Here is a 22,554-nt window from a genome sequence, read left to right on the forward strand (position 1 = left end):
TTTGTAGCCTGGCCTTCCTTCCAGTTCCTATATGTGTCCTTTTTTTGTTTTCAGGTCATTTCTAAGCTTTTTGTGGAGCCACATTGGTTTCTTCTGTTGTCTTCTATCTTTTCTCCTTGTTGGAATTGTTTGTAATTGTGCCTTTACAAGCTCCTTTTTTAAAAAAAAAATCCCACCCATCTTGGACTCCTTTTCTCCTTAGGGCCACTTATTTATTTATTTATTTATTGCACTTATATACCGCTCCCATAGCCAGGGCTCTCTGGGCGGTTTACAGAAATTCTAAAATTAAGATAAAAACGAATATACAAAATTTAAAATTCTAAAACACAGAACATACACACATAAAGCATTAAAAACCGTTAAAAAACTAAACATGTGGGTGATTAAGATGTGCCGCCATATGCCTGGGCAAAGAGGAAATTCTTAACCTGGCACCAGAAAGATAGCAGCGTTGGCGCCAGGCGAGCCTCGTCAGGGAGATCATTCCATTGTCTGGGGGCCACCACCGAAAAGGCCCTGTCCCTCGTTGCCACACACCGAGCCTCTCTCGGAGTAGGCACCCGGAGGAGGACCTTAGATGTTGAACGTAGTGACCGGGTATATTCACGTCAAGAGACCTTGCTGTATATTCACTTGCCGTGGGACCTTACTTATCATTGTTCTGAGTTTATTAAAATCAGCTTTCCTAAAATCCAGAGTATGTGTATGGCTACACTCAGCTTTTGCTTCCTTTAAAATCAAGAACGAAGTGGTCACTTTCCCCCAGAGTTCCCATAACTGCCATTTTTTTCTACTTTATCCTTGATGGTTGTGTGCTATCTTCAGTATCCGAGGCTGTCAGCCCGTGTGCACCAGCTGTTGGGGAACATGGGTGGGAGGGTGCTGTTGCACCATGTCCTGCTTCGTTGGTCCCTGGCTGATGGCTGGTTGGCCACGGAGTTTGACTAGATGGAACCTCTGTCTAATCCAGGATGGCTCTTCTTAGGTTCTGAATTTTGTTTTTCAGAAAAAATATCCAAAAGCATCTGTATTGATCAGAAACGCGGCTAAAGGGCTAACCTTTCAAACAGATGATAATATCCGTTTTTTAAAATTGGGATCTGTAACTCGGTTTTGAAAAACATGTCGGCATTGTGCATTTAAAAACTTCTGAGCCAGGGTTACATTAAAATGCCTTAAAAATGCTGAATGTGTGAAATCCAGCCCACACAAAAGTGCAGCTGTTATCAATTTTGAACTGTGTGTGTGTGTGTGCTACCTACTTTAAATTTTCTCTCTCTCCCACTCTAACTGCCAGTTCCCCAACTGACGAATCCCAACTGCCCCTCTCCAACTGCCAGCAAGGCAGGGCTCTCTCCCCCTCTCCTCCTGGATCCTATCAAGGAGGAGGGGCCTCCCTCTTGACGGGCAGCTGGGTCTGAGAAGCTGCCTGTCCACTCTTTTATATAGCACTACAGCCCTGTATGCTGCCATGTTCTTGCCTGTTCCCTCTGGCATTCACACGTGCTGGCAAGCTGACACAAGAGACACACATCAGTGAGGAATTCACTTGATGTGTGGAAATGATTTAATGTGTGTAAAATCATTTATTGAGGAAATGACACGGTAGACAAGCCTAATGGTTACAGAGTCTCCAAAACACACTTAAAGCTGAACGATGATTAGGAAGCTTTAGGCTCTTTTTTTCTGAAACGATCCTTAAGGCAAACGCTCAGAGAGGGGTGTGTGAATAGGGTTCGCCAATAACAGCTTCTCCAGATGCCGCGTATGATTACAGAGATAAGCTTGCTTGGAACATCTGACATTCCCAAAGCATTTCCTAATAAATCTAACCACTAGGTACAAGGCCTATACCTGACAGCACTGTAATTTCTCAGCAAAAGTTTTGGTGGACGTCTTCTGGTCCCATCTCATGCACCAACAGGCTACCATGCTGCAGAAACAAGAAACAGGAGGGTGTAATGTTAAGCCAACATCATGGCGTGGGGGGGGGGGCATTAGAATTACAGAGCTGGGGGGGACTCAAAGGCCATCTAGTCCAACCCGCAGCTGTGGACATCAACCCCCATACAAATGTGATAGAAGCAGAAAGCGTTCAGATCCTGGGTAAAATTCCTCCTTCAAACTGACTGAGGAAGGCCAGTTCAGGTGAGATTCCTTATGGATTGGCTGTATGAGTGGCGAAAATAATTTTCACTGAGATTATGCAACTTCTGGATAGCTCCAAAGTTTGAACCACGAGAGAGAGAAAAAACCCTTTAAAATTTGGCACATTCCCCATGGAATCTTTTGCAAGATTCCCAGTCTTTGAGGTGAATGCTTAAGAAGGACTCCCACCCTCCACTCACGCCCACATGTAAGCCACTGCAAATCAATCTAGAGAAGCAGTAGTCTGGAAAAAAACTCCTACTTGTCTAGTCCCACAGAGGCAATTCAAGGGACTCCAGAGCCGTTCCTTCAAATATATGACGGGCATTGCTTGAAAGGCCAGGAAAGGCCTGATATTTCTGAGCAGATTTTAAATTGAATCACAGCCCCCCTCCCCACGCGTCGGGCTTCATAGAATCATAGAATAGCAGAGTTGGAAGGGGCCTACAAGGCCATCGAGGCCAACCCCCCGCTCAATGCAGGAATCCACCCTAAAGCATCCCTGACGGATGGTTGTCCAGCTGCCTCTTGAAGGCCTCTAGTGTGGGAGAGCCCACAACCTCCCTAGGTAACTGGTTCCATTGTCGTACTGCTCTAACAGTCAGGAAGTTTTTCCTGATGTCCAGATGGAATCCGGCTTCCTTTAACTTGAGCCCGTTATTCCGTGTCCTGCACTCTGGAAGGATCGAGAAGAGATCCTGGCCCTCCTCTGTGTGACAACCTTTTAAGTATTTGAAGAGTGCTATCATGTCTCCTCTCAGTCTTCTCTTCTCCAAGCTAAACATGCCCAGTTCCTTCAGTCTCTCTTCATAGGGCTTTGTTTCCAGACCCCTGATCATCCTGGTTGCCCTTCTTCCACATCAGAAGTGGGCAGCTTAGACGTTTCTGAACGCTGCTCCTTCCAGAGCTCAGATGCCGCAAGGGCAAAATCCTTCAGCCCCCCACATAGTTCTGGGGGTTCTGCAAGCCAGACTTTCCCAGGTCCTTTTCAGGGGTGAATGTGAGCTTCTTGTTATCATCTGCAGCCTTACTCCTTGGCTACATTATCCATGCATTAAAAACCATCATCACTTGACATGTTCTTAGAAGATTAATTAGATCTCCCAATTAATAGCTATAGAGCCCCAAACTGTCAACTATCTGCCATCATCCCATCATCATCATGGAACCCTCAACACACACTGGGGGCTGTTTTCATGTTACCTCTTTATTTACAAACATGTATGAAATATACAAACGACTTTTCAACACTGACAAAAGCGTATTTTAACTAGGCTGACATCAGTTTCCCAGAGGACCTTTTCTTCTGTCGCCCCCAGATTGTGGAACGGCCTGCCGGAGGAGATTCGTCAAATTAACTCTCTGTGTGATTTTAAGGCAGCTTTAAAGACTAGCCTTTTCCAGCAGGCCTATCCAGATCAATGGAAAATCACGAATTTTTAAGATGTATTGATTCCTGTTCTAATGTTGTTCCCTGCCTCGATCCAAAGGGAGAGGCGGGTAAGAAATATTATTATTATTATTATTATTAATTATTATTATTATTATTATTTCAGGGAGGGAGGAGTCACTCACCCCACGCTGCTTTGTAGATCTTTCTCTTTTGCTGCTTTCCTGCAGAGACAGAATCAGGAAATGAGAACTGGGAGGGACCTCCAGAGACCATCCAGCCCTGCCTTTTGCCATGAGTAGCGGATGCTTCTCCGGGTTCAGCCTGACAACCTCCAGGCCAGGAGCTTCCCAGGCAATGCTGGTTAGTGGAGGCCGGGAGTCTTCCTAGATATCAACCTGGCAGCTGCTTGGCTCCAAGGTGAACCCTTCCTCCCCTTGCTCCTGGTCTTTTCCTCTGGTACACTGGAGGACAACTCAGGGAGGCAGCGACCTGGGCCAGCCTGGACAGGACAGAAACAGGACACCTCCCGTCCAGCCATGGAGAAGGTAGCAGCTCGCCCCACAGGCAACCCTGACTGCGGAATCCCTGTGGTTACTCAAAGGAACGTGTGTGGTTTTCTTTAATCCTCAAAGGTGCCTTGTCAATCTGTCACTGCCGGCCCTCACGAACTACTGGGAACAGCTCCACTGGATGGCTACTTGAAGCAATGGAGCCTGTCAAGTGAGCTCTCTTGCCTTCCTTCACCACCGCACAATATCAGAGCGCTTTGCATTTCCTACATAAATAAATAAATATGCAGGCTGCTCATTTTGGAGGCTGCCCGAGGGAAGGAGAGGGGAGCAGGCAAGCCCAACCCACGGCCACAGAGTCCAGGGCCCGCTTGAAAAGAGGGAAGAAGAGTCCTTTAAGCACGCAAGAAATGAAACGGATGCAGGATGTAAAATGGGGATGAAATTCCAAGTAGACTTTCGGGATCCAGCTAAAAACGTAGGCAGAGGAGGAGAGGGATTAAACAGGATAATAATACACAGGTGCCTTTTGACTTCTTGGACCTCCAAGTTAGATTACTGCAATGCACTCTGTGTAGGGCTGCCTTTGAAGACGGTTCGGAAGCTGCAGCTCGTGCAAAATGCAGCGGCCAGATTGATTTCGGGAACCAGAAGGTTTGACCACATAAAACCTGCTCTGGTCCGCTTGCACTGGCTGTCTGTATGTTTCCGAGCCCAATTCAAAGTGCTGGTTTTGACCTATAAAGCCTTACATGGCTTGGGACCACAATACCTGATGGAACGCCTCTCCTGATGTGAATATACCTACGTTCAACATCTAAGGTCCTCTTCCGGGTGCCTACTCTGAGAGAGGCTCGGAGTGTGGCAACGAGGGATAGGGCATTTTCCATGGTGGCCCCCAGACTATGGAACGATCTCCCTGACGAGGTTCGCCTGGCACCAACGCTGCTATCTTTCCGGCGCCAGGTTAAGACTTTCCTCTTTGCCCAGGCATATGGCGGCACATCCTAATCACCCACATGTTTAGTTTTTTAAAGGTTTTTAATGCTTTATGTGTGTATGTTCTGTGTTTTAGAATTTTAAATTTTGTATACTTGTTTTTATCTCAATTTTAGAATTTCTGTAAACCGCCCAGAGAGCCCTGGCTATGGGAGTGGTATATAAGTGCAATAAATAAATAAATAAAATCTGGGAGCTGAACTTCATAGGTTCGCTACTAGAGGGTTACTTAAACCCCATGTGTAGAGAAGAACCCTGCTTCAAAAGCAGGAGACGGGTAATGGTGTTTGAGGTGACGTTGTGGTGGTGTAGATTCCCTATTAAATGTGAAAGAATGAAGAAAGGCAATTCCAGAGCGAAGGGTTAGGGTGGAAGTGATCTATGGCCTTCAATGCTATCTCCAGTATTCGAGGCAATAAGCCTGTGTGCACCAGTTACTGGGGAACATGGGTGGGAGGGTGGTGTTACACCTGCTTATTCATCCCTGGCCGATGGCAGGTTGGCCACTGTGAACAGAGTGCTGGACTACATAGAATCATAGAATAGCAGAGTTGGACGGGGCCTATAAGGCCATCAAGTCCAACCCCCTTCTCAATGCAGGAATCCACCCTAAAGCATCCCTGACAGAGGGTTGTCCAGCTGCCTCTTGAAGGCCTCTAGTGTGCGAGAGCCCACAACCTCCCTTGGTAACTGATTCCATTGTCATACTGCTCTAACAGTCAGGAAGTTTTTCCTGATGTCCAGCTGCAATCTGGCTTCCTGTAACGAGCCCGTTATTCCGTGTCCTGCACTCTGGGAGGATCGAGAAGAGATCCTGGCCCTCCTCTTCGTGACAACCTTTCAAGTACCTGAAGAGTGCTATCATGTCTCCCCTCAATTTTCTCTTCTCCAGGCTAAACATGCCCAGTTCTTTCAGTCTCTCTTCAGAGGGCTTTGTTTCCAGACCCCTGATCATCCTGGTTGCCCTCTTCTGAACACGCTCCAGCTTGTCTGCGTCCTTCTTGAATTGTGGAGCCCAGAATGGGACGCAATACTCTAAATGAGGCCTAACCAGGGCCGAATAGAGAGGAACCAGTACCTCACGTGATTTGGAAGCTACACTTCTATTAATGCAGCCCAAAATAGCATTTGCCTTTCTTGCAGCCATTTCGCACTGTTGGCTCATACAGGGGCCCTTGGTCTGATCCAGCAGGGCACTGTTTATTGAGATGTTTTCTATATGACATTTATGGGGACGGGGCTTGTTGGGGTACCAGCCACAACTAACCCCAAGACTTTGCCATTGACACATTCTCAGCCAGAGTCTGCAGCACATGATCCAGCAAACACATTCACAGGTTACTTACTGATCCAATAGACGATCCCAGTGACCAGCAGGACAGCAGCCAAGACCCCGCCAATGACGCACATGGTGACTAAAAGGAGAAACACACGTCGCTGTTCAGACTGGCAGAAGCTCTCCATGGTCCCATGCAGAAATCCCAAGATCTTTAAGTGGAGATGCTGAGTACTGAGCCGGGGTCCTCACACATTCAAAACAGGTGCTGTGCCAATGCGCCACATCCTCCTTTGTGGTGGCCCCAATACAAATTAATCCCCTCCCCTCTGAGGCTCAGCAGAGCCCAACACTACAGGCCTTAAGAGAAGCTCCCACAATGCTTTCCTTTAAGTGGCCACAGAGAACAATTCTATTTTATCATCCTATCACAATAAATAGTTCGATTTTGCCTCCCTTCGAACAGAGAGAGCTATCTTCTGCTTCCAAGAATTTCTCCTCAGCTTGCTTACTAGAAAGAAAATCACCCCCAGGGCTACATCTCCTGCTTTGAAGCCCAAACCACACACAGGGTCCAATTGAGTGTTTTTGCTCGCACTGCTGCTGTAGGAAACTCTTTTTGGGGTCCCTCCATCCACCCTGGGTGAAAATTCACCTTAGGATCTGCCCCCTGATGAAGGAGCCATCCTTTCTCCCCACCTGTCTCTCACCACCAGGCCAAGACCAGAGCCTTTGACAGGCCAGCAGGGTCCACAGACAGGTGCTCCCCCAATGTGCCACGTCCCCCTCTGTGGTGACCCCGATACAAAGAAATTCCCTCTCCGCTGTGGCCCACCAGAGCCCAACACTACAAGCCTTAAGAGAAGCTCGCATAAACTTTTCCGTTAAGAGGGCATTCAGTGCCCATGTATAACAATCTTCTTTCCTTCTCTCAGAGAGAGGTGTCTTCTACTTCCAAGGGCTGGGTCTCCTGCTTTGAACCCCATCGAGGGTCCAAGAGAGTGTTTTAGCCTGCACTGCTGCTGTAGGAAGCTGTTTGTGGGGTCCCTCCTTCATCCCTGGGCAAAAGGGGACCTCCTAGTCCCACCCCCCTGACCAAGGAGCCAGTCCTTCCTCCTTACCCTGCCATCCCTCAGGCTCCTCCCAGGCCAAGACCAGAGGCTCTGGCAGGCCGGCATGGTCCAAGTGACACTGGTAGAGGTCCCTCTCCTTGGGGTCAATCTCAATGCCGAGCCAGGTGTGGTAGGTCCCGTCTGAACTGGTTGCAACGCTTTTACGGAAGGTCGCATGGTCCATGTTCTCCCCGTCCCTCGTCCAGGTGGCGTCGATCTCCTTGGGGTAGAAGCCGTGGGCCCGGCAGACGAGGGTCTCCACGCCGTCATGAGTAGCCTTGGCCATGCACGTCACCTTCCCCACGGGAGGATCTGTAAAAATGACAATACACAGAGGCTTTTCAGCAGTTGGCAGGACGGATGCTTTCCTCTTACAGCAGGGAAATAACCCATGCAGCTTTCTTGTCCCATCCCAGAGATTCAATATCCAACATCTGCAGCATCCCAAAGAGAAACCCCAAAGTTGTCCAGTTGCCTCTTGAAGGCCTCTAGTGTTATGCATGCAGCACCTGGTGAAATTCCCTCTTCAAATCAAATCTTTATTGTTACGGTCAATACACCATCAGACATATAAACAGGCAGTTTACAGTAAAACCATAAATATACATTTAATTAAAACCACATAAAGTTAGGTTAAAAGGAAAACCTAACAGTCCTACTTTGCCTCAGTCTTCTCCCAAAAGCGGGTCTATGACCTCCCTGGAAAAAGTGAAGCAGAAGTTGAGGGGGCAGGATTGCAGTTTGAGATTGATAAACAAATGGTCAAAGAACACCCAATTTCCTTGAATGATTTCAAATCTCCAGGGCCCGATGAACTGCATCCAAGAGTAATGAAGGAGCTAGCAGAAGGACTCTCAGAACCTTTGTCTATTATCTTTGCAAAATCATGGATGATGGGTGAGGTGCCGGACGACTGGAGGAGGGCTAACGTTGTCCCTATCTTCAAAAAGGGCAAAAAGGAGGAACCTGGGAACTACAGACCAGTCAGTCTGACATCCATCCCTGGGAAAAATTTGGAGCAGATTATAAAGAAGTCAATCTGTAAACACCTTGAAATCAATGCAGTGATTACTAGAAGCCAACATGGATTTGTCAGGAACAAATCCTGTCAGACTAATTTGATCTCATTTTTTGATAGGATAACCTCCCTTGTGGACTGTGGGAATGCTGTGGACGTCATATATCTTGACTTCAGCAAAGCTTTTGACAAAGTACCACATGACATTCTCATTAACAAACTAGCTAAAAGTGGGCTAGATGGAACAACTATTAGGTGGATCCACAGTTGGCTACAGAATCAGACTCAAAGAGCACTTATCAATGGAACCTTCTCAAACTGAGGAGAGGCAACGAGTGGGGTGCCGCAGGGCTCAGTCCTGGGCCCAGTGCTCTTCAACATTTTCATTAATGATTTGGACGAGGAGGTGCAGGGAACGCTGATCAAATTTGCAGATGACACCAAATTGGGTGGGATAGCTAATACCCTGGAAGACAGAAACAAACTTCAAAGTGATCTTGATAGGCTGGAGTGCTGGGCTGAACACAACAGAATGAAATTTAATAGGGATAAATGCCAAGTTCTACATTTAGGAAATAGAAACCAAATGCACAGTTACAAGATGGGGGATACTTGGCTCAGCAATACTACAAACAAGAAGAATCTTGGAATTGTTGTAGATCGCAAGCTGAATATGAGCCAACAGTGCGATATGGCTGCAAGAAAGGCAAATGCTATTTTGGGCTGCATTAAGAGAAGTATAGCTTCCAAATCACGTGAGGTACTGGTTCCTCTCTATTCGGCCCTGGTTAGGCCTCATCTAGAGTATTGCGTCCAGTTCTGGGCTCCACAATTCAAGAAGGACGCAGACAAGCTGGAGCGTGTTCAGAGGAGGGCAACCAGGATGATCAGGGGTCTAGAAACAAAGCCCTATGAAGAGAGACTGAAAGAACTGGGCATGTTTAGCCTGGAGAAGAGAAGATGGAGGGGAGACATGAGAGCACTCTTCAAATACTTCAAAGGTTGTCACACAGAGGAGGGCCAGGATCTCTTCTCGATCCTCCCAGAGTGCAGGACACGGAATAATGGGCTCCAGTTAAAGGAAGCCAGATTCCGGCTGGACATCAGGAAAAACTTCTTGACTATTAGAGGAGTACGACAATGGAACCAGTTCCCTAGGGAGGTTGTGGGCTCTCCCACACTAGAGGCCTTCAAGAGGCAGCTGGACAAGCATTTGTCAGGGATGCTTTAGGGTGGATTCCTGCATTGAGCAGGGGGTTGGACTCGATGGCCTTGTAGGCCCCTTCCAACTCTGCTATTCTATGATTCTATGATTCTAAATTATGCATGGTGTGGAGAATGTGGAGAGGGAGACATTTTTCTCCCATAATACTAGAACCTGGGGTCATCCCGCAAATGCTATTCTGTGATATCTATGATGTTCAGAATGGAGGTTGCTCGGTCCTCTGAAAATTTGTTAATGAGGAGGTCTGTATATTTCAATCATAAAATAAAAAATTGGGGGGGGGGAACATCACTGTTGCTCTCCTCCCCCCCCCCCATTTTAATCTTTTTTTTTTATTTTTTTACTATTTTAGAGTCGCACAGCTGTCTCCGCTGCCAAAGAAGTCGGGGTAAATGCCCGACTTTTTTTGGAGTGGATTTTCCAGGGTTTGCCCCTGGATGGCTTCTCATTTGCAGCTGTGTCATCTGTCCGAAAATGGAAAGAGGCGCATTTTTCCAACTAAGATTGTAGTGCCTGAGTTTGCTTTCCTTTTCCCCCTCCTCCTCCTCCTCCCTCCCAATCCCCTTTCCTTTTGTGTCATGTCTTTTAGATTGTAAGCCTGTGGGCAGGGACTGTCAAGAAATACTTTTGTAAGCCGCTGTGAGAGCCTTTTTTAGCTGAATGGCGGCATAAAAATCCTTAAATAAATAAATAAATAAATTTACAATGGTGTAAACAGCTGTGTGGACAAACCCAGGATGCCACCACCAAGAAGGCCCTCCGTCATGCTGGCCAGCACAGAAGTGCGTCCAGGCAAGTCATGCAGTGGCTGGGAAGCAGGGGGAGATCGGAAAGTTGAATGTCGGATAGAAATAGATTTTAAATGGAGACTCTTGTTTTTATACTGTTGTTTTTATGTTTCTGATGGTTTTTTTAAATTTTTGTATACTTTTTAATGTTTACTGTTTTAACTTTTGTGAACCACCCAGAGAGCTTCAGCTGTGGGGCGGTATACAAATGTAATAAAATAAATAAATAAATAAATAAATAAATAATAGTAAAAAAATTATTTGTTACCCGCCTCTCTGGATCGAGGCGGGGTACAACACAAATAAAAACGTCATAAAATACATAAAACTAATTCAAATGTTTAAAACCAGTGCGTCGTTAAAAGTAGCACACCATTAAAAAAGGCATCTTAAAAATTCAACTGGGTTGGCCTGCCGGAAACAGACGAAACAGAATAAGTGCAATTTTCTATGTGCAGGGAGAGGGATATAAAGAGATATTTTTAACATGGGGGAGCATTTTGTCCGGTGGCTCCTTGAGGATCACACAGTGGTATCTAATAGCAGTTAGATCAAGGCAGGTAAAGTCCCATCCAGGAGACATGGGCAGGACAGGCAAAATCTGCTTAAGATGATACAGTCCAGTCAAATTCGACAGGTCAAGCTGGAAGTGTACGAGTGTATAGAAGAATTAACACCTCCATTGCAAGCGTCCCCCTGCCTCAACATCAGGAAAATTTGCCTGACTGTTAGAGCAGTACGAGAATGGAATCAGTGACCTAGGGAGGTTGTGGGCTCTCCCACCCTAGAGGCCTTCAAGAGGCAGCTGGACAACCATCTGTCAGGGATGCTTTAGGGTGGATTCCTGCACTGAGCAGGGGGTTGGACTTGATGGCCTTATAGGTCCTTTCCAACTCTACTATGATTCTATCAACTATCCCTTCCTCACCTTTCTTTAGCAGAACCTCCTTCCCATGGTCCAGGCGCTTCTCCAGCAACCCAATGCAGATTTCCTCCAGGTAGTGTTTTACGTGCTTGGCAAAAGACGGATCCTTCTCCAAATTCCTTTTGGAGCGTTGGGCCTCCACACTGGCAGCCGTCCAGGTGAGGGTCTCCTTGTCAAAGCTGATGAAGTCCCTCCCATCGTAAGCGTCCTGGTCGTACCCGCTCTTGTGCCCGTCCTCGCTGAGTTCACAGCCGTACATCCAATGAAGGGTGTGAAACCCTGGAAGAGACACATGAGTCAGAGGCTTCAGGCCTGCAGCAGGATCAGATCCGCACGGCTCTGCCCTCCCCAATTTGCCCTTTTGCGATTCTGGTTTGCCCAGTAGCAAGACAGAGACCTCGTCCATTTGAAATGAGATAATAAACTTCTGCCTGCTTTTAACCAGAACCCAAGAATCCGACGGAGATGTGTATTTTATATCATGTTTTTATACCGTTTGTTTTATACTTTGAATGGTTTTAGTTTTTGTGGAGCTGCCCAGGGAGCTTTGGCTATTGGGTGATATAAAAATGCAATAAATAAATAAATAAAATAATAATATTAATTTTATTTTATTTATTTTATTTATTACATTTTCATACCGCCCAATAGCCGAAGCTCTCTGGGCGGTTCACAAAAGTTAAAACCATCATAAAACAACCAACATGTTAAAAGCACAATTACAAAATACAGTATAGAAAGCACAACCAGGATAAAAAACACGCAACAAAATTGATATAAGATTAAAATACGGAGTTAGAACAGTAAAATTTAAATTTAAGTTAAAATTAAGTGTTAAAATACCGAGAGAATAAAAAGGTCTTCAGCTGGCAACGAAAGGAGTACAGTGTAGGCGCCAGGCGGACCTCTCTGGGGAGCTCATTCCACAACCGGGGTGCCACAGCGGAGAAGGCCCTCCTTCTAGTAGAAAGCCTCACTTCCTTTGCTATCATGTCTCCCCTCAATCTTCTCTTCTCCTGGCTAAACATGCCCAGTTCTTTCAGTCTCTCTTCGTAGGGCTTTGTTTCCAGACCCCTGATCATCCTGGTTGCCCTCCTCTGAACACGCTCCAGCTGTGTGTGCGGGGATCCATACCCTTCTCCGCCCCCCCCCCCCCAAATCACCAAGTTCCACTCCAGTCCCGCCGGGGGAAATGGGAAGAGGACGAGAATTGAGGGAGAGAAAATGAGACAGGAAGAAGGAATTGGATCAGGGGAGGATTCATGTCCTCCTCTCGTCCAATCACCCTCACTGTGGTTGTAGTAATTCCCCAGGGTAACCAGGTTGATTTTGAAACCATCCTCAGCGTTCTGGGCTAAATCGGTGTACGAGTGCCAGTCCGGGTCCTCCTCTTTCAGCTCCTCCATCCATGTGGTCCGAGGGAAATAGCTCTGGGTGTTGCTGTCATAGTGAGCGACAAGTTGGTCATCCACGTACTCATCAATGCTCAAGTGGGGCAGCCCCTGGCTGGGCTCTGACACATAGGTGTAGGAATAGTGGAGGGTGTGTGAGGAGGAACCTGGGATGGAAAAGAAAGGGGTGACAGAATTAGGGGTTTCTGCAGCTGAGGATCCCCCACCCCCACCCCGAAAACCACCTCTATTCCTTCTCATGATTTTATTTATTACATTTTTATACTGCCCTTCAGCCAAAGCTCTCTGGGCAGCACACCATTAAAAACCATAAAATGTAACAAGTATAATTTTAAAACATTAAAAAGTTTTAAAAAAGCAATATAAAACCAGCTACATTAAAAACCAGGGGGAGCCTGTGTAAAAAGGAATGTCCTCAGGAGGCGTTTAGAAGATGTTCGGTTTTCTGACCCCTACATGGAATAATAATAATAATAAAATAATAATAATAATAATAATAATAATAATAATAATAATAATATATTATTTCCATTTTGATCGAGGCGGGGAACAACACTAAATATAAAATACATAAAGCTGAATTAAAACATAATATACATTGTTAAAACATCCTAAAAGCATCCTAAATTTCCACTGGATAGGCCTGCCAGAAGAGATCAGTCTTAATAGCTTTCTTAAATGCCAAAAGACTGTTAAGTTGACGAGTCTCCTCCGGCAGGCCATTCCACACTCTGGGAGCAGCAGAAGAGAAGGCCCTCTGGGTAATACCTGTCAGCCTAATTTTGGCTGACTGAAGTAGATTCTTCCCAGAGGACCTGAGAGCAGAAAGCTCATTGGCCCCGCTATAAAATAAACCCACTCCTAGTTAAGATCTATGAGAGAATCAGGCAGGTGGGAGCCGTGGAGGACCATCCATGTCGAACAGTCTTCCCCAACTCGGTGCCTTCCAGGTGTGTTGGAATACAACACCCATCATCCAGTGTGCCAACTGCTTTGGCACCAACTGAGGCACCTCGAATCAAATCAGAGCCGGTTGAGAACCCCCGAACAGGCCTCAAAGTTCAATCAGGAGGGCTGTGCACAGCCCTACATCAAAGTCATAGAATAATAGAAAAGTAGAGTTGGAAGGGGCCTCTAAGGTCATCAAGTCCAACCCCCTGCTCAATGCAGGAATCCACCCTAAAGCATCCCTGTGACAGATGGTTGTCCAGCTGTCTCTTGAAGGCCTCTAGTGTGGGAGAGCCCACCACCATCCTAGGTAACTGGTTCCATTGTCGTACTGCTCTAACAGTCAGGAAGTTTTTCCTGATGTCCAGCTGGAATGTGGCTTCCTTTAACTTGAGCCCGTTATTCTGTGTCCTGCACTCTGGGAGGATCGAGAAGACATCCTGGCTCTCCTCTGTGTGACAACCTTTCAAGTATTTGAAAAGTGCTGTCATGTCTCCCCTCCATCTTCTCTTCTCCAGGCTAAACATGCCCAGTTCTTTCAGTCTCTCTTCGTAGGGCTTGTGTAGTATAATCGCTTGTATAGCAGGCCATTATAATATTGTGGTGCAGGGAGTGGGGGGGACGGACCTTGGGGCTGAAAGAAAACAGTCTTTTCTTCCTCTGCTGTGAACACAGGCTTCCTTTGTCTCACAGGTTTGGAAAGTCTCTTCCACTGCTCTCCAAAACCTGGTCCTGCCTTTTACATGCCAGGAATAAAAATAATAACATATTTATTTATTTCCCGCCTCTCCCTCTGGGTCGAAGTGGGGAACAACATGGAACACAACATATTATAAAAAAACATAAAACTGATTAAAACATATAAAAACTAATACAGTATTAAAACAACAGCCAGAGGTCTTAAAATTCGACTTGGTAGGCCTGCCGGAAGAGATCAGTCTTTATTGATTTTTTTAGGGTGACCAACTGTCAGGATTTCCCCGGATTTGTCCTGGTTTTTGGTGTCAGGGGGGATTTTCTATAATTTTCAATAATGTCCTGGAATGACACACCTTCCTCTTTAAGGCTGCCATTAGCATGGCAGGAGGGAGTGACATGCTTTCTTGAGGCACATCATTCCCCCACCCCGAGCTCCAGTTGAGGTCTTAAAGGGGAAAGTGGGTCATTCGTGGACATTATAGAAAAGGCCCCAATTGGAGTGGATGGTGGTGGTGCAGAATGAAATCCTTTCCCCTCCTCCACTCCAATCGGGTTCTTTAAGGTGGCAGGGGAATAACGTACTTTCTGCAGGATTCAGAAAGCTGCTTCCCCACACACACACTAGGTGTCCTCTTTTTTGGTTTCCCAAATATGGTCACCCTAATTTTTTATATTCAGAAAGTCTGTTGAGTTGGCGAATATCTCCTGGAAGGCCATTCCAAAGTCTGGAAGCGGCAGTAGAGAAGGTCCTCTGGGTTACAGTTGTTAATGTACACGTCTCGGTGGACATTCTGAATCATAGAATCATAGAATAGCAGAGTTGGAAGGGGCCTACAAGGCCATCGAGTCCAACCCCCTGCTCAATGCAGGAATCCACCCTAAAGCATCCCTGACAGATGGTTGTCCAGCTGCCTCTTAAGGTCTCTAGTGTCGGAGAGCCCACCACCTCCCTAGGTAACTGGTTCCATTGTCGTACTGCTCTAACAGTCAGGAAGTTTTTCCTGATGTCCAGCTGGAATCCGGCTTCCTTTAACTTGAGCCTGTTATTCCGTGTCCTGCACTCTGGGAGGATCGAGAAGAGATCCTGGCCCTCCTCTGTGTGACAACCTTTGAAGTATTTGAAGAGTGCTATCATGTCACCCCTCCATCTTCTCTTCTCCAGGCTAAACATGCCCAGTTCTTTCAGTCTCTCTTCATAGGGCTTTGTTTCCAGACCCCTGATCATCCTGGTTGCCCTCCTCTGAACACGCTCCAGCTTGTCTGCATCCTTCTTGAATTGTGGAGCCCAGAACTGGACGCAATACTCTAGATGAGGCCTAACCAGGGCTCAATAGAGAGGAACCAGGACCTCACGTGATTCTGCCCTCCCTCCCTCCTTGCAAACGTGGGGTTGTAGCCCCAGAGAAACGCCGAGATACTCACCAGAGCAGCCTTCTAGGAGAAGGGCAGACACAAGGAAAAACTGGTGCCATCGGAACTGTCCAGCCTGGATGGAGCCTGGACTTGTCACTGGAGTCTTGCGGCCTGCAAGCCACTTGCTCCAGAGTGACAAAAATTGACGAGGAGGAATCCAGCACAGGAGGTGCCACAGGACGCCGGAAAATGCAGCGATGCAGTAAATAACGACCGAATTAAACAGGTCTAAAAAAAAAAAAAGATGCACAATAATAATAATAATAATAATAATAATAATAATAATACTAATAATAATCCACTTCAAAAAACCACATTGACCCTCTCTTTTTCAGCACGCAAAAACAGTTCTCGTCCATGCAAAGGGGCAGAAAGTAAGCGAACACGACATGCAAAGTGTGGAAATGAAGGCAGGAGGCTTAACTTGCAATTTCTTTACCGTTTGGAGTACGATTGCATTTATTAACACCATAAACCTCTTAAACTGAAGATTTTTTGATGCTACGATGTTAAAGGTGGGTTTTTTTTGGGGGGGGGGAAGAGAATTCATTGAATTTACACAAGACCACGGACATGGGTATAGCCGCTCACTCAAGCAATCCTCTTCCTGGTTTGCCTCCACATGTACGGATGGAGCCCACAAAAACCACTCTGTCTATCAAAGGCACCGAGATATTTCCCCCCACAGCTACGCACGCTCCGATAACATCCAGGTTAGACTACGGTAATGTGCCCTGTGAGGGGCTGCCTGTCAAGAATTTGGAAACACTGATTGGTTAAAACACAGCAGCAGGACTAGCGTAGGGGCTAGAGAAGGTATTATGCCAGCACACAACATCTATCAACCAACCGGAAAATTCCACTCCAGCCAATTTAATCAGCATTTCTTTGTTTTTTGGCAACTCTGCGCTACATTGCAGCTTTGAAAGCCTGTAGCTGCGCTGCTGCGCTGCTACAGTGCATTGAATACATGCGTTATACAAAAAAAGTGTCCTTAGTTTTGTTCTGGAAAGAGACTTTCATAGGCTGTTCAGGATTCATAACCCTATAATCTGCATATAAGGAACATTTAAATACACAATCAGCTGACTGAAGTGGTACATCATCATCATTATTATTATTATTATTATTATTTATTTATATAGCACCATCAATGTACATGGTGCTGTACAGATAACACAGTAAATAGCAAGACCCTGCCGCATAGGCTTACAATCTAATAAGTTGTAGTAAACAATAAAGAGGGAAGGAGAATGCAAACAGGCACAGGGAAGTGTAAACAGGCACAGGGTAGGGCAAAACCAACAGTGTAAAGTCAGAACAAACTCAATATTTGAAGGCTATAGGGAAAAGAAAAGTTTTTAGCTGAGTTTTAAAAGCAGTGATTGAGTTTGTAGTTCTCAAGTGTTCTGGAAGAGCGTTCCAGGCGTAAGGGGCAGCAGAAGAAAAAGGACGAAGCCGAGCAAGGGAAGTGGAGGTCCTAGGGCAGGCGAGAAGCATGGCATCAGAGGAGCGGAGAGCACGAGCGGGGCAATAGTGTGAGATGAGAGAGGAGAGATAGGCAGGAGCTAGACCGTGAAGAGCTTTGAAGGTCAGCAGGAGAAGTTTATATTGGATTCTGGAGTGAATTGGAAGCCAATGGAGAGATTTCAGAAGTGGAGTGACATGGTCAGAGCGGCGGGCCAAGAAGATGATCTTAGTGGCAGAGTGGTGGACAGAGACCAGCGGACTGATGTGAGATGAAGGAAGGCCAGAGAGAAGAAGGTTGCAGTAGTCCAACCGAGAGATAACCAGTGCGTGAACGAGAGTTTTGGCAGAAGAGACAGACAAAAATGGTCGAATCCTGGCAATATTATACAGGAAGAAACGACAGGATTTAGCTACTGCCTCGATGTGAGGAGTAAAGGAGAGCGAGGAGTCAAATATAAAGCCAAGACTACGAGCTTCCTTGACCGGAGTAAGTGTGACATCGTTGACAGTAAGAGAGAATGAGAGGTGAGGAGAGGGTTTAGGAGGAAAAACAAGCAATTCAGTCTTTGCCATGTTAAGTTTCAAACGACGATGAAGCAGCCAAGCTGAGATATCTGAAAGACATGCCGAGATACGATCGTGAACATCAGGAGAAAGTTCCGGAGATGAGAGATGACCACGTCTGTCTGCTGCATGCAGGGATCAGCTCTTCCATCCAGGATTAATGCGGGCAAGACACAGAAGAATCACCATCCCCTCCCCACACAAGATCCCTGCCAACTTCTCTTCCTCACCGCGCTTCAGCAGACTCTCTTGTCCATTTTCTGATGGTTTCTCAACGGCTTTCTTCTTCACAAAGTGTTTCCTGTCTTGAAAAATATCCGGGGCAGCCTGCCACTTTTTCATGCGCACATGATTGGAGATCACCTTGTCTGAGTTGGTCTTGCCTTCCCCGTTGCAGGCACACGTTTCATGGGGTTCTTCCTCATCCATGCTCAGTTTAGAGCTGTACACATACTGCCACAAGGAACTGCCTGAAAGACACAAGCTTCATCAGAGCCAAAGCAGACCCCAAACCCCTCGTTTTCCTCCCCGCAATTTGCTGTTCATGAAAACTGGTATCAAGAAGGCGGCGTTGGGTCATTTCATTCCATTTTTTTTCATTTATTATATTTCTATACCGCCCCATAGGTGAAGCTCTCTGTGCAGTTCACAAAAATTAAAAAACCATTAAAACACATTATACAAGGTACAAAAAAAGATTTCTCTTTTCATACAGGGGAACTTTGTCAAGCACAGTCTCCTCTCCTGCTAAAGTTTCATAGAACTGCTCCGGGAGCCAAATGAAATGGCAGAAGCCAAAGGTGCTAAAACTGACTCAAAACAGGCAAAAAGTTAAGCCACGGTTGGGCCGCTAACCCTTTTGCAGCAAATTGTGAGCGTGTTCAAACCATTGAGGCTCACCCTCAACTCTGCAAATTAAATTAGTTTCTTTTTCTCCTCTCTCACCCTCATGACAACCCTGCAAGGTAGGCCAGTCCTAGGCCTGTGAGGTAACTTTAAAACAAATTAAATTAGTTTCTTTTTCTCCTCTCTCACCCTCACGACAACCCTGCAAGGCAGGCCAGTCCTAGGCCTGTGAGGTAACTTTAAAACAAATTAAATTAGTTTCTTTTTCTCTCCTCTCACCCTCACGACAACCCTGCAAGGTAAGCCAGTCCTAGGCCTGTGAGGTAACTAAAACAAATTAAATTAGTTTCTTTGTCTCTCCTCTCACCCTCATGACAACCCTGCAAGGTAGGCCAGTCCTAAGCCTGTGAGGTAACTTTAAAACAAATTAAATTCATTTCTTTTTCTCCTCTCTCACCCTCACGACAACCCTGCAAGGTAGGCCAGTCCTAGGCCTGTGAGGTAACTTTAAAACAAATTAAATTAGTTTCTTTTTCTCCTCTCTCACCCTCACGACAACCCTGCAAGGTAGGCCAGTCCTAGGCCTGTGAGGTAACTTTAAAACAAAGTAAATTAGTTTCTTTTTCTCCTCTCTTACCCTCACGACAACCCTGCAAGGTAGGCCAGTCCTAGGCCTGTGAGGTAACTTTAAAACAAAGTAAATTAGTTTCCTTTTCTCCTCTCTCACCCTCACGACAACCCTGCAAGGTAGGCCAGTCCTAGGCCTGTGAAGTAACTTTAAAACAAAGTAAATTATTCCATGACTACTAAATTTATTCAGGAGTCTTTGGTGGGGGACTTTATCAAAAGCCTTTTGGAAGTCCGAGTAAACAATGTCCACTGGATCACTACTGTGTTTGTTGATACTCTCAAAGAATTCTAGCAGATTAGTGGGACAGGACTTTTGGGACTAGATCTAAGGTTTGTTTGTTTATTTATTTATTTATTACATTTCTATACTGCCGAATAGCCAGAGCTCTCTGGGTGGTTCACAAAAATTAAAAACATTCTAAGTATAAAACAACAGTATAAAACCATAATATAAAATACAATATAAAAGCTCAACCAGATAAAACAGCAGCAATGCAAAATTACAAATTTAATCCTGGGATCATCCAGGGTTCGCCCCTGCCTGAGCACTGGATCCCCTGTGTGTCACCTAGATGAACAGGTTTGACCCTGGACAATCCAGGGATAAACCTTAGGTCTAGCTATAGCCCTAGAATCACAGAACCATAGAATAGCAGAGTTGGAAGGGGTCTAAAAGGCCATCTAGTCCAACCCCCTGCTCAATGCAGGAATCCGTGTTGATTCTTCTTCAGCACTTGATTGTTTTGCCTCCCTTCCGCCTTGGGTCATCAGTTAAAGATACAGGAGCCCTGTCCTCCTTTTCATAGGGTCACACTACCCCACCCCCCATATAGCCTGACTTGTAGGGTGACCCTATGAAAAGGAGGACAGGGCTCCTGTATGTTTAACAGTAACATAGAAAAGGGAATTTCAGCAGGTGTCAATTGAAGTGGGTGAAATCCCCTCTTCATCACAACAGTTAATGCTGCAGAAGCCCTGCCCTCTTTTGTATCTGGCCACTCTAGTATAGCTCCTGCAGCTTTAACTGTTGTGATGAAGAGGGAATTTCATCAGGTCTTCCATATATACAAATGACACCTGCTGAAATTCCCTTCTCTATGCAACTGTTAAAGATACAGGAGCCCAGTCCTCCTTTTCATAGGGTCACCCTACTGGCTTGCAAATTCTGGCCGCCCCCGGAGGTACTCACCGGAGCTGCCCCCACGAGCAAGACAAGCCACGTTTTGCTCTCAAAACCCGAAGTGTCTCACTTCTGCTCGGGTTTCCAGATCACCCAAGCCCAACTCCCGCTCCCGAAGCGGTTACTGCGGAGGAGTGGGTAGCTCACGCCCAGAGGAACCCGAAGCACGAGCTCGGATTGGCCGAGGGGAAAATATTCGACCAATGGGAAACAAAAGTTTTGATTGCGAAAGTAGTTGCTGGGTAGATGGGGAGCACGCAGTGAGCGCAGGAAAGGGAAACTGAAACCTAAAAGTTTTCCCCTTTAAGGCGCTTCCCATACCCAATCTCTCTAGCACTGTGTTGTTGTTGTTGTTGTTGTTTAGGGTGACCATATGAAAAGGAGGACAGGGCTCCTGTATTTTTAACAGTTGTAGAGAAAAGGGATTTTCAGCAGGTGTCATTTGTATGCAGACAGCATCTGCTGAAATTCCCTTTTCATAGCAATAGTTAAAGGTGCAGATGCCCTCCTCTCTTTTGTATCTGGTCAAGAGGGCAGGGTTCCTGCAGCTTTAACTCTTATGATGAAGAAAAAATTTCACCAGCTGCTACATGCATTCAAATGACATTTGCTAAAATTCCCTTTTCTCTACAACTTTAAAGATACAGGAGCCCTGTCCTCCTTTTCATAGGGTCACCCTATTGTTGTTAAGCAAGTAGGGTATTATATTGGATTTTCATTCTTTTAAATATTTGCATTTTGTATTTTTAACTGTTTTTAAATGGCTTTTTAGTTGTTGTTTTTTCAACTTGTTGTACTCTCCTCCCCCCCCCCCAAAGTATTAGTTATTGGGTGGATTAGAAATGCACTAAAAATTAATTAAATAAATATTAGTAAAAGGCACAGATAATATGTTAATTAGGGTGACCGTATGAAAAGGAGGACAGGGCTCCTGTATCTTTAATAGTTGCATAGAAAAGGAAATTTCAGCAGGTGTCATTTGTATATATGGAGAACCTGGTGAAATTCCCTCTTCATCACAACAGTTAAAGCTGCAGGAGCTATACTAGAGTGAGCAGATTTAAAAGAGGGCAGGGCTCCTGCAGCTTTAACTAGTGTGAGGAAGAGGAAATTTCACCAGGTTCTCCATATATACAAATGACACCTGCTGAAATTCCCTTTTCAATACAACTCTTAAAGATACAGGAGCCCTGTCCTCCTTTCCATATGGTCACCCTAATGTTAATGGCTTCTACGGTTTTCTTCACCCACTCTTCTAGACTTCTGACGTTTGCAGTGAGCGTGCACAAAGTTTTAATAATTTTTGTGAACCGCCCAGAGAGAGCTTCAGCTATTGGGCGGTATAAAAAAATGCAACAAATAAATAAATAAATAAAGTGGAAAGGGTTTGCATACCTCCCACGGGCCATGCTGACTAACAGACCCCCCCCCCCAAGACACGGGGCTATAAGGCTCCCTCCCACTGCAATGGGGGGGTCCCCTAAAATTGCAGTTCTGGGGTGGTGGGTGAGGGATTGGTTGGCACTCTGCAATGTTAGCAAGCCGTGCCGCACCCCAAAAGTTGGGAAACTCCAGTTCCAGCTCTCTGTGTAGAAAAATGTCATGTAGAAAGGCTCTTAGTCCGGGTGCAAGAGACTTAGGCCATAGCTAGACCTAAGGTTTATCCCTGGATCGCCCAGGGGTCAAACCTGTCCATCTAGGTGACACACAGGGGATCCAGTGCTCAGGCAGGGGCGAACCCTGGATGATCCCAGGATAAACCTTCGGTCTAGCTGTGGCCTCAGAATTTTCTCTCCTTCTCTTGTGACGTGTCACACCCAGGACCGAGAGAAGACTTTGTATGCTACCCTGGCAAATCTTTCTGTGCTACCTGGAAGCCTGTGCAGTCAGCAAATTCTCTGCTAATTGAAACTGCAAATAAAATAATAATAATAATAATAATAATAATAATAATAATAATAATCTCCCACAGCAAATGAATTCATAGTTGACTTAC

The 22,554-nt window shown here is 45.8% G+C and overlaps 1 protein-coding gene across 2 annotated transcripts; it reads right to left on the bottom strand.

The window, feature by feature from the left end:
- Positions 1–1,569: 1,569 nt before the first annotated feature.
- On the bottom strand, positions 1,570–20,673 carry LOC134396406 (major histocompatibility complex class I-related gene protein-like). Of its 2 annotated transcripts, none has more exons than XM_063122897.1 (9): positions 20,568–20,673; positions 18,133–18,368; positions 15,878–16,096; positions 12,682–12,954; positions 11,400–11,675; positions 7,450–7,752; positions 6,399–6,467; positions 3,727–3,765; positions 1,570–1,936 (listed from the first exon to the last, which is right to left on the bottom strand). In XM_063122897.1, exons 2-9 carry the CDS (start codon positions 18,329–18,331, stop codon positions 1,929–1,931), a joined length of 1,386 nt encoding a protein of 461 aa, XP_062978967.1. In that variant the 5' UTR covers positions 18,332–18,368; positions 20,568–20,673; the 3' UTR covers positions 1,570–1,928. The 2 variants fall into 2 exon arrangements, with proteins under 2 accessions (XP_062978967.1, XP_062978966.1); XM_063122896.1 differs by having other exon boundaries at positions 18,133–18,372.
- Positions 20,674–22,554: the final 1,881 nt, after the last annotated feature.

The sequence above is a fragment of the Elgaria multicarinata genome, chromosome 3 (assembly GCF_023053635.1).
Source record: "Elgaria multicarinata webbii isolate HBS135686 ecotype San Diego chromosome 3, rElgMul1.1.pri, whole genome shotgun sequence".
In the NCBI taxonomy this organism is placed as follows: Eukaryota; Metazoa; Chordata; class Lepidosauria; order Squamata; family Anguidae; genus Elgaria; species Elgaria multicarinata.